Genomic DNA, 17,932 nt, shown 5'->3' on the forward strand with positions numbered 1-17,932 from the left:
AGAGCAGGGCAATCAGGGGGTTTGGGCGCTGCCCCCTGTCATGCTGATCCCGGTGCTGGGAGGCATATTACCCTTTTACTATATAGGGTAGAGGCCTGGTGCATGGGTGGTTGCCAGCTGATTTGCCCTGAAGGGTGTCCTGGATCAGGGTGGGGGTCCCCACTGGGGTGCCTGGCCAGCCTGGGTGAGGGGATGATGGCTGTTTGCAGCTGGTCACACATCCTTCAGGGTGAGGGTCCCCACTGGGGTGCCTAGCCAGCCTGGGTGAGGGGATGATGGCTGTTTGCAGCTGGTCACACACCCTTCAGGGTGGGGGTCCCCACTGGGGTGCCTGGCCAGTCTGGGTGAGGGGCTGAGGGCTGTTTTCAGGCTGGCGAGTGACTGAATCTCCCAACCGCTCCTTTTTTCCTTTTTTATTCTGGGCCAGCTTAGTTTTGAGGCTTGGCTCCAGCTCTTAGGCCTCCGCTGCTGAAAGTAGGTTTCTGGGCTTTGCTTACAATGTTGCGATCCTGCTGGCTGAAGCCCGGCAGGTTTCTGGGGTTTTGTTTAGCTTCTATATTTGTTACATAGTTGCTTGCAGCTCAGAGGCCTGCAGTGGCAGGCGGGGAATGTTGGAGTCCTCCGTCACTGAAGCAAGCAAGCCTCATGTTAGTTTCAAGCTGCCTGGCTGCCGGCCGCCATCTTGGCTGACAGTTAATTTGCATATCGCCCTGATTAGCCAATGGGAAGCGTAGCGGTTGTATGCCAATTACCATGTTTCTCTTTTATTAGATAGGTTAGGGGACAAAGAGCCAGGGAGCTGACACCACAGGGATGCAGTCCCATCTAAAAACTACCTGGTCTCTCCAACAAATGGATGGAAGGGGATAACAAGAGAGCTGGGGGATCTATCAGCTGAAGAGACTAAAAGAAATATCAACCACTTGCCATGTGTGAATGTCATTTAGATTCCACTGGGGGGAAATACGAAAACAATTGTGGAAATTTGAACATTGACTAAAAAAATCTATGCAGATAACCCACCCAAAAATGTATGTTTTCTTTTTGTCACTTTAGGCAGCCTCACTTTTGCGGGGGCTGGATTCGCTCTTAAACAAACGCTCCTCTCAGTGTGGCAAGCCAACAGAACTCTCCGTCTGGACAGGCTGCCAAGTCTTAACGCTGGACACTGGCCGCCCAGGCCACCATCCCAGGCTAGAACAGCTGCTCCTAAATGCTGGTCTAAGGCACTCTGCCAACCCATAATCAGGCGGTAGGCACCCAGCTGGCACGTCCAGTAACATATTTCAGACACTCAGGTAGCTCAATCACCTCTCCTACCAAGAAGTCCCCTCTGACCTGTCCTGCCCATGGGTTTCTACACACACGCGCGCGCGCGCGCACACACACACACACACACACACACACACACACACACACAGTAACTAGTAGTGTCTTATAAGAATAAGCACCAGTGCTTGTTTCAGTAGCACATATCCTAACCTTGGAATGATACAAAAAAGATTAGCATGGCCCCTGGGCAAAGATGACATGAAAATTCATGAAGCATTCCATATTTAAAATGTAAAAAAAAAAAAATAGGCACCATATATCCACCTATCACCTGCTGTGTCAGGACTGCATTCAAACCGCACAATGACCCTGGAAGGAGATATTATTATCCCATTTTACAGATGAGGGAATGGAGACGAAGCTTCAAGTAACAACGAAAACCACATACACTGTATTTGGTAAATGGCAGAGCTGGGATTTAAAATCAGGTCTATCTGCTTGCAAAGCACGTTTCTTTAATCACTGCACCGAATGGCCTTCTTTAGCCGCAAAGAGGCTATTCAGGCAGTGCCCTCAGGGGTCCCGGACCTGTCTCTTGCTTCAACAGTGTTTGGACAGAACAGACCCAGGGACCCCCTTCTTCCAGCTTCCAGCCACTCTCCTGCGTCTTATCCAGTCACCACCTTCACGCGGGACGAGCCAACACACCATTTTTTTTTTCTACCTTAACTCCTTATTGCTGAACAACCATGAGCTCCCAAATTCGTCAGAATTATTCCACTGAGGTGGAGGCTGCGGTCAACCGCCCGGCCAACCTGCACCTGTGGGCCTCCCATACCTACCTCTCTCTGGGCTTCTATTTCCACCATGACAATGTGGCTATCGAGGGCGTGGGCCAATTCTTCCCTGAGTTGGCGGAGAAGAAGCTTGAGGGCACTGAGCATCTCGTTTTAAAGTTGCAAAACAAGCTCGGTGGCCGCATTCTCTTCCAGGATGTGCTGAAGCCTTCCCAAGGGGGGAGGGGGGGCGCGGGCAGGCCAACTCAGGACGCCATGGAAGCTGCCCTGGCCTTGGAGAGGAACCTGAACCAGGCCCTTTTGGAGCTGCATGCCCTGGGTTCTACCCACACAGACCCTCATCTCTGTGACTTCCTGGAGAAGCACTTCCTGGATGAGGAGGTGAAACTCATCAAGAAGATGGGCAACCAGCCAACTAACAGCCCCCAGGCTGGGCTGGGTGAGTATCTCTTCAAACGGTTCACCCTCAAGCATGACTTGGAGCCTTTGGAGCCCAGAGGCCTTTGAGGGGCCCCTCTGCATTCCCCTGGTGTCTGGCTTTTACCTGAGCCTCTTTCCGAAACTACTAGCCATTCTTTTAACCTCCCATGCCTTGGACCAAATGAAACAATAAAGCTATTTTGCAGTAAACAAACAAACAAAACCCACATGAACTGAGAAATCCGGGCATCCTGCCCGTGTCTCCCCTTCCACATCTTCGTTATGCCCCAATGTTGGGCATTGTCCTCTGCTCCACGTAGTGGAGGGGCTGAAGGATGCATTCCACTGGGCCTGGAAGGAAACACATCTGGAAGGAGGCTGCTTTGAGCAAACCACACTCCCCCCAGAGTATGGACAGGATTAGGTGACTATAAATAATCATAAGAGTGTGAAGAGATGCTCTCTCCTGGGGCTCCCTTTGCAAGGGTTGATGGTAATTGATGAGGCTACAGGGACATGCCAATCCTCCTGCCCTCCAAACCAGGTGGAGTTATTTACAGAAATGTCACTTTCCCAGCCCTTCCTCCCCATGTCTGCCAGAGGCTAGGAGAGCAGCAAATATCAATTTACTGTTGCCCCGGGCATAGGCAATGAGCCACCTGTACACCCCACTGCCTGCAAAATAAGCTCAGGCTCCTGCTCTGGCTGAGAATTGCTTCCTCTTTGGAAATTTGGAGAGAGAGAGAAAGATTTGCCCCCTTTCCAGGTAGAGGGAGATCAAGTGACCTTCCTGGAACCATATCACAAACCACCACGTCAATAAAATCTAGAGTCTCCACATTGCCACCTCATAGTGGGGGAAATAAATTGACCGCCGGACCAGAAGCCAGAAGTGTGTATACTGACCCCAGATGGGCCATCTGTTAGCAATCGATATCTGAGTTCCAGTTTCCACATCTGTAAAATGGAAGCTAGCCCTAGCTGGTTTGGCTCAGTGAATAGAGTGTCGGCCTGCGGACTGAAGGGCCCCAAGTTTGATTCCAGTCAAGGGCACATGTCCGGGTTGCAGGCTTGATCCCTGCCAGAGACCAATTCCAGAATGACAGCAGGGCTGAATCTGGGAATAGCTGATGGCATTTCCCCAAACCTGAAAAGGGATGATTGCTTGGCTGCCAGACAACTAAAGAGCATCTTAATCTACATGTTATTGCCTCCTACTGGCCAAACACCTGAACAGCCATAGGCTAATTCCCCCATTCTGTCAATGCTTGTGTATATACCCTTTGAAGTATATATCTCTGCCTCGCCTCAGGACAAGTTGTATTAATAAAAAGCATGGGGTCCTGAGACGAGGAGACCTTAAGCCTTAGAACTTAGATCTTAATTTCCTTTAAGGTAAGCTCCTTTGACCCCCAAATGCCTTTCAAAATTATGTTTCGTCTCTGGACTCCTATTTAATCTATGCACAGCCTTCTCCAGATTGCTGAACCCTTCTTAATGCTGGAACAAGAACCCTGTCAGATCCTGAGTGTGGGGCATGCAGGAGGCAGCCAATCAATGATTCCCTCTCATCATTGATGTTTCTAACTCTCTCTCCATCTCCCTTCCTCTCTGAAATCAATAAAAATATATTTTAAATAGATAGATAGATAGATAGATAGATAGATAGATAGATAGATAGATAAAATGGAAGCTAGTCTTCCATCACAGGCTAGACAGAGTTTTGAAAAGCATAAATTAGTGATGGAGTTAAATGATCAGTATCATGTAAGAGATTGTCATTATTATTGCCATGATTACAATGCAGTCCTAAACACCACTATTAGGGGGGCCCCTGATACGTCTCAGAAAACACCTTACAATTGCACTGCCAGCACTCACATGGCCTTGCTGGGCAGTGGCAAGAGCCAAGTCGAAATGCAGCCTACAAGGTTTGATTTCTCTGGGCATCTGAATGGTGAGTGAAGATTATTTTGTTCTAACAACGTTTATGTATGTAAAAAAACAAACAAACAAACAAAAAAACACAATTTTGCAACTAACTAAAACATTTAGGAATCAGAGAGCCCAGCTACATTACAAGGTTGCTCAAGTTGGACCTCAACCAGTAATGGATGGGAAATTCTCATACTCCTTCCTTGCTGAGGAAAGACCACACAGAAGGCTCCTCACAGCCAAGATGTCTGAGCTGACTATGCAGAGGCCAGAGGGAGTGAAAGACTAATAAGCAACAAGACCCCTCTGCCTGATATTCGGGCTTCTTCTGGGGGCTCCATGAGGACCCTTCTGCCCATAGCACTCTTGTGCAGTAGATCTCCTGGGTGCTACCACCCTTTGTAGCTCCCACGATGACCTCTTCCAGGCCTATAAAATAGGTAACTTGGCCTATAAGCAACAGAGCTGGGATTTGAATCTGGGTCCATCTACTTCCAAAGGACCATAGCATCCTCCAGGTCTATAACTAGTTCCCATAGCAGGGGAGTCCAGTCAGAATCAACAGTTCTTCATGTCAAAAGGAACTATATTTTATTTCCTTTCCACAGACATCTCTTCCACCCAGTTTGCCCTTTGTGCTCCCATGGGGTGGGCTTGTACTCAGAAAGTATAGCCCTAAGGGTGCCCCATCTAAAGAGGACAATGAGCTGGACTGTCCAGGGTAGTGGCCCTCTTAGTCAGGAGGGAGCCTCCTTCCTTTCCTCAGAAGTTCCAAGGAACCTCCCACCAAAAAAAACCCAAAAAACATCAATTGAAATCATACAAAAAAAGCAACTTAGTTTTATTTCTTTCCTTAGGAAAAGATGTGTTTAAAAAAATTCTACTTGTCTGATTTTGTATTAGGAAGAAGCATAAACAATGATTGCATAAGTCATAATAATGGGTAATATTCACAAACACTCTTATTTGTGTCACAATTTATGCTGAATGGTTTACCTGGATCATCTCAAATGACTGAACAAGATTTTTTATCGCTATTTTACAGATGAGAGACTGTCTCAGAGTAGTTTATCTGAGACCACACAGTAGAGAGGCCACTCAGGGATCTATTCCCAGCTAAAGCCCCTGTGGAACCTGAAGCCCACATTGGCTACACAGGCTCCAGGCTTTCTTCTACAGAACCTCTCAATATCCTTTAAGAATTTCATTTTCTTGGATAAACAAAATGTGATATATCCACACTATAAAATAGTATTCAGCCATTAGTAGGAATAAAGTACCTATACATGCTACATGGATAAATTGAAGACATTATACTCAATGAAGTAAGTCAGACAAAAAAAAACCATAGATACTTCATAACTCTGCTTACATGAGATATCTAGAATAGGCAAATTCACAGAGACAGAAAGTAGGAATCATGTTACCCAGGGCTGGGGGAAGAGAAGGATGGAAAGTTGGTGCTTAATGGGTACAGAGTTTCTGCCTAAGTTGATGAAAAAGTTTTGGAAATATTGGTGATGGTGGCACAAAATTGTGAATGTCATTAATGCCATTGAAGTGTAAATTTAAAAATAGTTAAAATTGCAAATGTATGTTATATGCATTTATTTGTTTTCATGTTATAAAAACTTTCTTTAAAAAATCCCTTTTCTATTTAACTTTTCTTTCCTCTTAACAAAAAAACTGATTTTTGTTATTTGCAACTAAGAACCTGCCTAACCTGCTATCTAAGCTGGGACTTAAGCTTAGATTTTCAACCTTTTCCATTTCATGGCACATAAACGAATACTAAAATTCTGTGGCACACCAAACAATATATGTTTTTGCTGATCTGACAAAAAAAAAGGTTATAATTTTCATTCACTCACACTGGACAGCTATTGTTGTGTTGGCTGTTGTCATTTTTTTATTTGACAATCAAAGGGAAAAGAGGTCGGTACCTCTGACCAAATAGTCAGGTACCACACGTTTTAAAAATTCTTGCAGCACATGGGTTGAAAATCGCTGCTCTTGGTCACAACAATAATGACCAGCCCAAGGTACCCCGAAAACATGCAAACCAAACAGATGAACAAAAGCTCAAGAGTAAACAATCATTTGCCTATTACAGACTAGATTTGGGAAAGTAATTTAATCTATAAATGATTTTTAAGAAGGAAGCAGATCTGGCCCAAAGGAAAGAGACAGGTTGAATTTAATTCTTTCTTCGGACCCAGCCTGGCACCACTCCCCCTCCTACAGCAGTGGCTCTCCCTCACCTGCTGCATGACGGACACCGGGTCCCACCACCAGGCATTCTAAATCAATCACTGAAGGTATTGCCTGGACACAGTGAGGTCTGGATGCTGCCCAGGGCTGGTGTCACTGCCCTACAGCGGGGCTTGCTCTCACAGGTTTTGAATGTCCTCCTGGGCCATGACTGACAGCTCTACCACCTTGGATCATTGTTGCCACCAAATAGGGGGAAGAAGGTTCTGATGCTCCGCCCAGGGGTTCTCAGTGAGCAGGGGGGTTGAGTAGGCAGAGCTGGCTTGTCACAGGAAGAGCTAAGGCAGCTGTTTCCTCACAAAGTGGCTCACATAGCACGAGGGTCACCCCGCTGAGACTCTGCTTCTCCAGCTCACGATTTCTGCTCTCCCTCGGGCTACACTGCCTTAAGGCACCTGCGTTAGACATCTCCCAGCCAGGCTCTCCCTGGTCCTGCAAGGCCAGTGGGCTGCCAGTTTTGTGGTTTATTCTGAACACAGTCCTCACTGTTTCAGAATAAACATTTCTGAGTAGAGAAAAGTTGTCATCAGATCTATGTTTAGAAAGATAGCTCTGACAGTGGGGTTTTTATTAGTACTATAATATCTTCCAGTCCACAAACTTTTACTGCACTTCTTCATACCAATCACTGAGCTAGGGGCAGGAGATAAAAAATAACAATATGATGCAGCCCATCCTTTCCATGATCTAGTGGAGGATTCAGGCTGAAAGCCAGTAGATGAAGGCAAAATGTGAAGCCAAGGATGTGCCCGAGGTATTATGGGTGGTTGGAAGGCAATTCCTGAACTCACAGCAGATGGCTGGGAGTCGGCCAGGTGCAGGAGAACTTCCAAGGCAAAGGGGTCAATGTGAGCAGAGGCTAGTTGAACAAAAATAAGGGACAGACAGACTGAGAGAGGATACCTCACTGCTAGGAGGAAAGGACAAGGTGTGGTGGAGTATAGTGTATGGGAAAGGAGTCACAATAGCAAATGCTCATAAGCGCTTACTATGTGGCTGGCACTTTTCTCTCTCTCTCTCTCTCTCTCTCTCTCTCTCTCTCTCTCTCTCTCTCTCTCTGTGTGTGTGTGTGTGTGTGTTTACAAAATTTTATTTTATTTACTCAATTCTCACAGCAACCTAATGAGACAAGATGATCATCCCCATTTTACAGATGAGAAAACCAAGTCACGGGCAGTATAAGTAACTGTCCAAAATCACACAGCAAGTGGCAGGCTCTGGATGAATATACTTACACTGCCACACTCCACTACCTGTGTGATTGATTACTGGAATAAGCCATGCTTCGGAGAGTGGATGTTATCATGTAGGGAAAGGGAGCCCCTGAAGAATTTTACACAGAGAGTGGGAACACCACATACATATAAAGACAGAGGTGAGGGGGGAGATTTGAGGGGAGAAGTGTCCATTGGAAGGTTGGTTGGTAGCAGAACAAGAGAAAGAAGAGTCTGAACTAGGCCACTGTACTAAGGGTGGAGAGAAGAAAATGGTCTTGAGAAAAATTCTGGTATTTGAATCAGTGGGACATTGTGATTGATAAGAATTAGATATATAGGCTGGAGTCAAGATTGCCCCCCAGTGTTTAGGGGGAAGGATGGTAGTCAGTTTGGACAAGCTGAATTTGGAGTGTCCCAGTGGGATGGAGGACAGAAAGTTGGATGTGTCGACTTCCACAATGGCTGTGCAGTCAATGGCGAGTCCAGGATGAATGCTACAATGGGCCCCGTTGCCTATGTCTTCCCACACCTCTGAGCACCTCTCCACAAAATGGGTTATTAGTATCTGTCATTTATCAAACTCTCCAAGGTCCTGAAACATTCATTTCTGGCTGACACTCAGCTATTTCTCTAAAAGCAGGCAAAGTTAGATTTTCACTTATCAAACTCAATCCATTATTCTAATTTAATTTCTCTGCAACCAGAGTGGGGAGTTTTTTTAAGTATAAAGTTATTCTGATCTGGAAGACACAATTGCTTCATATCATCATGACAGGTCAATTTAGGAAGATAAGAGGCTGATAGCATAATTTCCAGGCTCATTTCTGAGAGCTAAAACTCATTCCAGGGGCTTGGGGCCTCTCAGGCAGTTTGCTGAAGTAGCAAAACTCCTTTGGCTGCTGCTATAGATTCAGATCAAGACATCTTAGCCAAAGAAATAGCCCCAACTACCAACCACCTCCCAGTGCTCTCTCTGGCGTTCCCCATTTCCATTGCAGACACGAAAAGTGGCTCCTTGATTGCCAGAGACACAGCTTTCCATGTGCCTCATTCCCCGTCTCCCCCCAAGTAAGTCGCTTCCTTCTGAGCCAGCTTCCCATCAGCTTGCCCCTCCATCTCATCTCCATCCTCCACTCTGTTAGTCCCACTCATCACACCAGAAATGCAAATCAACACTAATCATGCCACTGGAAGCTGTGGTACCACAAAACTTTGTCATTGGCTCAGTCTGACATCTCCCTCATCCGTCTTTATTTTTAAACAGATGTAAGAAATCTTGAGGTGCTGGAAAAAGCTAACATTCTATTGGTGGATGTTGCAATAACTAATAGTAGTCGATGCAGTAACCATTAACCCTCCTTCTTCTGTAGGGGCGGAAAAGTGCCCAGCTAGCAGACTCACGTGGTCTCAAAAAGAGGTAAGTGGCCAGGGCTTCCAGGAAAACACTTTAAAGAGGGCCAACTCAGCTGAGAGTAAAAGCCTTTTGTCCCTTCACCCGATCTCTTCTTCCTGCTGGCATGTCGATGTGACAGCTGGGACTCCTTGGCCCTAGCCCCTGACCTCCAGGGGCTACAAAACAATCAGATAATGTGTTTAAGCCACTGCATTTGAGTTTCAGCTCCTAGCACCCCTGTGGCAGTGGAAAATAAGGAGACCTAGAGTGGCCTTCCCCAGCCTTGGCAGATGTTTCTTTGGAACAGCCATTGGAACAGTGCATGGAAATTACCATTATGTGTGTCCGTCTTCCATCCTAAAGAACAAGTTCCTTGAAGGCAACATTCACAGTTATGTAGCAGCGCCTGGCAAGGTGAGAACTCTGCAAATGTATGTTGAATGAACAAGTGAAAACTGTGCTGGGGTCTGGTGTCAATGACTGAGTCCCTGGAATTGGCGAATTAATCAAGCTACACACCATCAGCCCTGTATGTAGGATGCCGTTATCTTTATCAAAATGTAGAATGTTCCAATCCCCATTGTCTCCATGCAGTGGTGGTGGTATTGAATCAATGCCTCCTTGGGGTGAGCAAAAACCCTTCTTGGGCGTTGAAATGTTCCGCCATAGTTAGTCACGCAATGAAACGGCATTATATGTTTTACACTCTAGTCCACTTTTTCACCAAATTTGTATTGAGGAATCTTCTAGCACCTGATAACTAATCTTAACATCTGCTTTGTTAAAATATTAAATGTCCTCATTGCCCCATTTTACTGGTGAGAAGCCCAAGGTCCAGAGGGTGAAATGACTCCCCAAGGTCATGTGCCATTCCCTGGGAAGGCAGGGGTCTGACCCCAGTACCCTGCTGCCTTTCTACTTCATGGCCACTTGGGAACTGGGGCTCAAATGTTCTCAATTCCAAAAGCAAAAATATGGCGCAATGAATGAGGCCTATGTTTCCAACCCTATGCTCTTCCCACCCCAAGTGGAGAAGTAGGAGTGGGGAGGGAGAAGACCCAGGAGCCCAGAATCTGTCTAGGCCTCTATTTCCTCATCTATTCTAACCTGCAGAGGAATAGGAGTGCTGATCCACCAGCACCGTTGTGAGAATTAAATAAGAGAATTGGCACAGTAGTGTTGACTAAATGTTATCTGTTCATATTAAGGTTTTCAGGATGCAAAAGAGCATGGGCCAGGTATAGCAATATAGAAATGCCAGGGAAGGTCACAACCTGGCCTCCCTAATGTGTGCAGGCATTATGTGCATTCTTGGCAGTCTGAAGCCCCCAAGTCCCTCCTAAGGCCTGAAAACGCATACAATTGCCTAAATTAAAATCAATATGTTGCTTGGTTGGAAGGCTGTGCAATTGTTTTTGAAGCCGGGCATATTATGTTCTAAATGTTTAATCTGGCAGAGGCCATAAAAGACGAGTTCCAGGCCATTTGAAGCTTCTATTGCGAGCAAGATGGTCTGGGAGGCGGCTAAAACCAATAAGATGACAACAATCCCAACAGAATGGCACAGACAGATTGATCTGGTTCTGACATGGGTGCTAGAAAGCAGTCTGGGGTGAAAGAGGCTCCTTCATTGACAGGAGAAAGGCCGTGATAAAAGCAAAATGGTCAGCTGTCAGATCTCGCTTTCTAATGCTTGGGGAGGCTTCGCTGAGATGGCAGTAAAAATCAATATGTCTAAGGCAGACACGCTGACTCGTGGCGCCAGATGGTCAAGAGGGGCAAGCCGTTGCTCCAAATGCTGAGAGATGACCATTTAGTGGGCACAAGTCTGATGCACTGTACGCCTGAGGGGGAAAATCCTCCAACTCAAGCCCGTAGCTGAGGTAAGCGCATGCATTACCCAGCAAGGGATCCTCTTCTGGAAGGCTTCCCAACGGAGGGGAAAAGTATAGCATGGTGATTAAATGCTGAGGCTTAAGTGTTAGAGAAATATGGAATCAAATCCTAATTTTTTACCTATTCAGTACATGCCTCTTTAATCTGCCTCGGCCTCTATTTCCTCATCTATTCTATCCTGCAGAGGAACAGAAGGAGTGCTGGTCCACCAGCACCGTTGTGAGAATTTAATAAGAGAATTGGCACAGTAGTGTTGACTAAATGTTATCTGTTCATATTAAGGTTTTCAGGATGCAAAAGAGCATGGGCTAGGTATAGCAATATAGAAATGCCAGGGAAGGTCACAGCCCGGCCTCCCTAATGTGTGCAGGCATTAGGTGCATTCTTGGCAATGGACGCTGTCTGTTACCTCTGTTACTATTATGCCAACGGTGTGATATTAGGGTTGCACAGCAGAGCTTAAAAAAAGCAGCTCCCAGAAGTATACTGAGGGTTTATTAGATTGAGCCCTCCTCCTGGAAATACCCTTGGGGCACAAAAACCATCGTAGATTGTACCCTATTACATGTCAGACACTGCGTCAAGCATTTCTCTGCCATTCACACTGATTTCTCACAACTCTGTGAACCAACGGAGGTGCAGAGAGGGCAGGAAATTTGCCCAGAGTCACACAGCAACCTTGGGAGGAGGCAGAAATCATGTTTTTTTTTCTAAATTTGAACTTCTAAATCCAGTATTCTTTCTCCCACATCACAGCTGTGTCCTTATTTATAGAAACAGAAATAAGATTGCAAAGGAAATGTTTAGCTTGCTTAAGAAAGCCAACAGTTTTAAGAGTCTATAAAATTACTTTAATTTAACCCATCTGTCTATAAAAACTTACTACATTAATTACAAATGTTGTTACCTGCTCATCTAAAGAAGAACAATTATGCAAAATCGCTACTTATAATACGATGTTATGCCAATAGTGCGCATCATCTAGTTTTTTACTGAGAGACATCGCTGTGCAGTAGTAAATATGGGAGTTTTGAAGTCAGAGAAATGGATTCAAATCCTATCTCTACCATGTGCCAGTTCTGCGGCCTTAGACAAGCTCCTTAACTTCATTGAGCCTCAATTTCCTCACAAAAGGCAGTTTTCAATGCCAATTTCAGGGTTATTGGGAGGATTAAATGAGAGAATATACCAGTATGTAAGACATCTAGTACAATGCCTGGTATCTAGCAGGTACTAAATCATGGGGGCTATCATCATTCCTAGGAAAGAACTATCATCATTCTGTAAAATATGCTCCAAGTCAGACATATTACTAGTTCCAATAAGCAATTTTCACGAAACACAGCCTTCTGATAAGCCAGCTATTTCACTTCCAGGAATCCAGCCCAAGGAAATGCTCACATCTGCAGGGAAAGATGTATGTGCTAATGATATAAACTACAGATGATTTATAAAAATAATGGGGAATGGGAAACAAACTCTCTGCACCCAACGAAAAATGCTGAAATTATGATTTATCTATCTGAGAACAAAGATTTTCTATAAAGAGCCAGATAAAAAATATTTTTAGGCTTTGTGGGCCATACAGCCTATGTCATAGCTACTCAGCTCTGCTGTGGCAGCACAAAATCAGCCATAGACAATATGTAAAAGAACGAAAGTGACCATGTATAAAAAAAACAACTTTATTTACAAAAACATATGGAAGACCAGATTTGGCTTCAGTATTTGCTGACCCTTCATGTATGTGGTTAAATACTTTAAAACCATTAAAAAATAATTAGCCCTAACCAGTCTGGCTCAGTGGATAGAGCATCGGCCTGCGGACTCAAGGGTCCCAGGTTCGATTCTGGTCAAGGGCATGTACCTTGGTTGCGGGCACATCCCCAGTGGGGAGTGTGCAGGAGGCAGCTGATCGATGTTTCTCTCTCATCGATGTTTCAGACTCTCTATCCCTCTCCCTTCCTCTCTGTAAAAAAATCAATAAAATATATTTAAAGAAATAATTAAAGTAAACTTGCATGTATTTAGACAGAAAGATATCCACTGGGACTCTTACAAATCATAAAAAAAAGGTAGACAATGCAATAAATTGGGGAAAGAATATGAATAGGCAATTCATAAATGTGAAAATTCAAAAAGCCAGTTTGAAAAGTTGCTCAACTATCTAAATTGGTTAACTTCTCTAAATGCAAACTAAAACTAGAGGATTCTATTTTTATCACCAAACCTGAAAAATTTAAAACACTGACAAAATCAAGTGTTGGTGATACTGTAGAGAAAAGAGTACTCTCACACTGTTGGAAAAAACATAATGAGGACGATCACTTTGGGAGGTCCTTTGGCAGTCTATTAAAACTGTGAATGTGCATATCCTATGACCCAGAATTTCCTTTTCTACATCTCTACCTCAGGGAACCACTTTAATATGCATGCAAGAAGACTGGATAAGGAAACTAATTGAAGCATTATAATAACACAAAATTGAAAATGGCCTAAAGGTCCATCAATAATGGAATGGACAAATATGTTCAATACATCCATGTGATAGAATGCAATTCAGAAGTTGAAAGGAATAAAGCAAATCTATGTTCATAAGCATAGACGGATCTCAAAAACACAGTGGCAAGTTTCCAAACAATCTTTACAGTATGACACAAATTAGGTAAGAACATGGACACAAACAACAAACAATACAATACATTTACTAGGAATACATGTGCACGTGTGCAAAGATATTCAAACAAAAATCGGGAAGGATAAGCACTAAACTCAAACAATAGTTATCACAAGGCATAGGGGAGAAGAGCAGCATTAAAAGTGGTGCCCAGTCCGGCTGACATGGCTCAGTGGCTGAGCATTGACCTATGAACCAGGTTCAATTCCCTATCAGGGCACATGCCCAGGAGGCAGCCAATCAATGATTATCTCTCATCATTCATGTTTCTATCTCTCTCTCCCTCTCCCTTACTCTCTGAAATCAATAGAGTGCCCAGCCCTGGCAGGTGTAGCTCAATTGGTTGGGCATCGTCCCTGTGCACCCAGAGGTTGCTGGTTCTATTCTTGGTCAGGGCACCTGCCCCGTTTGAGGACTCGATCCCCAGTAGGGGGCGTGCAAGAGACAGCTGATCAATGTTGAGCTCTCACATCAATGTTTCTCTCTTCTTTCCTCTCTCTCTCTAAAAGCTCATTAAACTCTTCTTTAAAAAAAAAAAAAGTGGTGGCCAAAGGAGACTTTAGCTTTACCCATAATGTTCTGATTTTGTAAAAAGAATATATCTATGTATTATTCTATAATTAAAATAAATTCAATAAAAAAGGCATTCATGATGTAGTAAATGAATAACCAAGTTACAAAACCTCATATTATTTAAAATTATTCTACATTGTAAGTTTGTGTGTATGTGTGTCTGTGTGTCTGTTTGAAAGGATATATACCAATCAGCTAACAGAAGTGTATGGCTGTGGAATGGAATTGGGGCCTGGGGAAAGATAATATTATTAATCTGCTCAGACTGCCATAAAAAAATACCATAGAGTGAGTGACTTACACAATAGATCTATTTCTCATAGTTCTGGAGGCTGGAAGTCCAAGATCCAGGTGCTGGCATATTTGATTTCTTGTGAGGCCTCTCTATCTGACTTGTAGATGGCTGCCTTCTTGCTATGTCCTCAGTAGCCTCTTCCCCAGAGTGTGTATGGGGAGGGGAGTTGCAGGGGGACTGAGCTCTAAGAACACTAACCTGATATGATCAGGGCCCCACCCTATGACCTTATTTAACCTTAATTAACCTTTGGAGGTATATCTCCAAATACAGTTACACTGGGGATTGGGGCTTTGACATATGAATTTTGAAGGAATACAAACATTCAGTCCATATAGATACTTTCCTTCTGTTGGTAAGAAAGTGTGGTGTGGAGAATGAGGTTCTGACCCCAGCTGTGTCACTTCAGAGCTGCAGGACCATGGGAAAGTCAACTTCAGTTTTTCCATCTGAAAAATCAGGGTAATAATAATAATATTATCCAATATGACACTTCCTGCATGCCTGGTACTTTTATTAGTACTTTATATAGATTAATCCATTTAACTCTTACTTCAACCCTATAAGATAGGTAATATTGCCTTTTTAGTGATGAGGAAACTGAGGTACAAAGAGATTCAGTGACTTTCGTAAGTCACAATGCTAGAACATCCAAAGACCACAATTATAAGTCATAACCAGTACTGTAAGTGTGTTATTGCTATTTTTACCTTATATAATATGTACAAATACATATAAGTTTTATATTCCTTGAATCTTTAAACTCATAATATATATGTATATACACATACATATGTATATATATATTTATATATTTGTATGTGTATATAGTACATATATATGTAGTATTAGTTTCCTATTGCTGCAGTAACAAATTGCACAAGTTATGCTTTAAAAAATAAAAATTATGCTACAGCTATGGAGGTCAAAAGAGTAAAAACGAGGTGGTGGCGGGGCTGCCTTCCTTCTGGAGGCTTTAGAAAAGAACCCTCTCCTTGCGCCTTCCAGCTTCTAGGGGCTGCCTTACATTCCTTGGCTCAGGGTCTCTTCTCCATCTTCAAAGTATATCACTCCAACCTCTGGCTCCATCACCACATCTCCTTTTTCTGACTCTGACTCCTTTGTCTCTGTTGTAAGGACTTTGTCATTATATTGGGCCCACCCAGATAATCCAAAATAATCTCCAAACTCAAGATCCTTAAATTAATCATATCTGCAAAGTCCTTTTTGCCATAGGTTCAGGGATTAGATGGGGTCATTTTTATACATCTATAATGTGTACTGATTAACAGCAGATTTGCCTCTACAGCACTTGATACATAAAGTATATTTCCATACCTATACTTTTTAATGGAAGAAATCTGAGCCCAGGAAGAGGAAATCTGGCTGAGCCTCCTGCCCAGGAGAGGAGGGGTCCAGGAATGTCCTATCCCATGTCTACCATATGGCCAGCACTCACTGATCTAGTCCAGCGCAGCAGAGTGAGGAGAAGAAGTGGTGACTCCCTGGGCACAGCAGTCCCCTGCTCCCCACAGCACAGCAGATATTTGATTTGGGACAGTGGGACGACCTGAGGAGCCCATCCCCACCAGTGAGTCTGAGTCAGGCAAACAGATCCGGATAGAATCAAAGCGCCGCTTGTCCAAACTGGTCCCAAGGCTGAGTCTGCCTCAATCCCGACACAGTTCTCTGACACCTCTTGCTCGGGATTTGGCAGTTGATCCTAAAACAGCTTTACTATAACCAACCTAAACACTGAGCCTTCTGCTCCGGGAAGGAAGAAAGCCTTGTGGTTTCTTTGAAAAATCCTTGCATCTGGTGTTTGGCGGTAAGAGCCTCAGTGGGGCTACTAAGTTGGTTCTGTTTCTTCTTGAAAACACTCCCCTCACAGTTCCATGCATTTTAATTTCCAATCAGCATGCTTTGTCAAGGTACCACAGTGCTGCTGAGTGACAAGTCCCAGCGGCTGCTGTACAGATCCTCCACTACCTCCCATCTGAGCATGTGTCAAGAGGCCATCAATAGTTCTGAGCTATGCACCCACTCATACCCCTGCTGCTGGGTTCCCCAGCCTGACCCCGATCCCGCCACGTACAGCATGAGCCCCACCAGGATATTCCTTTGCTTTGACTTTCAGTCTCTGCCAGACCTTTTTCTAATAGTTCAAGAGAAACATGTGGGAGCTTGGTAAATATGCTCAACTCACAATGTTTTCCTCTAGCTGCACTGGGCAGGGGAATCTAGGCCACACTAGGAGGGCAGAGGGAAGGTAAAGGCCAGAGAAGCCAGTCTCCCTGTATGTCCTGCTGCTGCCAATTGGTCAAGAGAGAGGCAGCTGACTCCCAAGTGCCATATGAAAAAGAAGCCTTACGCAGGCCACCACAATGTCTTCGTCACTAACCCTGTCACCACATCTTGATCAACTCACTTCTACTCAACTGAGTCTGAGTTTCCTTATTGGACCAGTTTATGGAACAACTAACATCCCTGAAAATAATCCATGCCACTGTCACATGCATTTCTTACAGGTCATCATTAAGGTTTTTCCCAGTTTAAAGAGTCTACAACATTTTATTGAGGCAGCTCTGAATTATGCATGGAAAAAAAATGAACCTACACCATGATTTTTCAAATCAAAATTATTCAAAGTAAAAAGTTTGCGGAGAAACTAAGATGGAGGCATAGGGAAACATTGAAATTGCTGCCTCCTACAACAACTTCAAAATGCAATAAAAAGACAAAACGGACATCATCCAGAACTTACAGGAAGGCTGGCGGAGTGGAAAATCTACAACTAGAAGGAAGGAGAAAAGCACATTGAGGGTCAGGAGCTGCGGAAGCAAAGGTACGGAGGCTCGAGAGTGCGCAGAAAGGGGCTGGTACCTGAGGACACAGCTGTCTTTTTGAATCAGGAGGGAGTCACAAGCTCCCGACTGCTCTGAACTCCGGTTCCAGGAAGTCTCTGGGGACCCAGGACTCATACGGGGAGAAACTGGACTGTCTGGCAGCGGGCAGAACTCGGAACTCGAGGGCGGCTTTCCCTCAGAGGTGCTTGCAGCAATTGGATTGTCGGGACACTGAGACGCACGTGGCCCTTAGGGCAGGGCTGAGAATCTGCCATAGTTCCTTGCTCCGCCCTTTGATTCCCTGAGACCCCGCCCCACCCAGGCTGTGGCAGAGGCTTTT

At 44.5% G+C, this 17,932-nt stretch overlaps 1 protein-coding gene and 1 non-coding gene across 2 annotated transcripts; both read left to right on the forward strand.

Annotated features, from left to right (window-relative positions):
* Positions 1-1,453: 1,453 nt before the first annotated feature.
* On the forward strand, positions 1,454-1,560 carry LOC118665524. Its single transcript, XR_004970643.1, has one exon. It is a non-coding gene; the product is annotated as a U6 spliceosomal RNA (small nuclear RNA).
* Positions 1,561-2,021: 461 nt separating this feature from the next.
* On the forward strand, positions 2,022-2,576 carry LOC118663434 (ferritin light chain-like). The gene has a single exon (XM_036323067.1). The coding sequence runs from the start codon at positions 2,022-2,024 to the stop codon at positions 2,574-2,576; it is 555 nt and encodes a 184-aa protein (XP_036178960.1).
* Positions 2,577-17,932: the final 15,356 nt, after the last annotated feature.

Source organism: Myotis myotis, unplaced genomic scaffold, assembly GCF_014108235.1.
Source record: "Myotis myotis isolate mMyoMyo1 unplaced genomic scaffold, mMyoMyo1.p scaffold_m19_p_10, whole genome shotgun sequence".
In the NCBI taxonomy this organism is placed as follows: Eukaryota; Metazoa; Chordata; class Mammalia; order Chiroptera; family Vespertilionidae; genus Myotis; species Myotis myotis.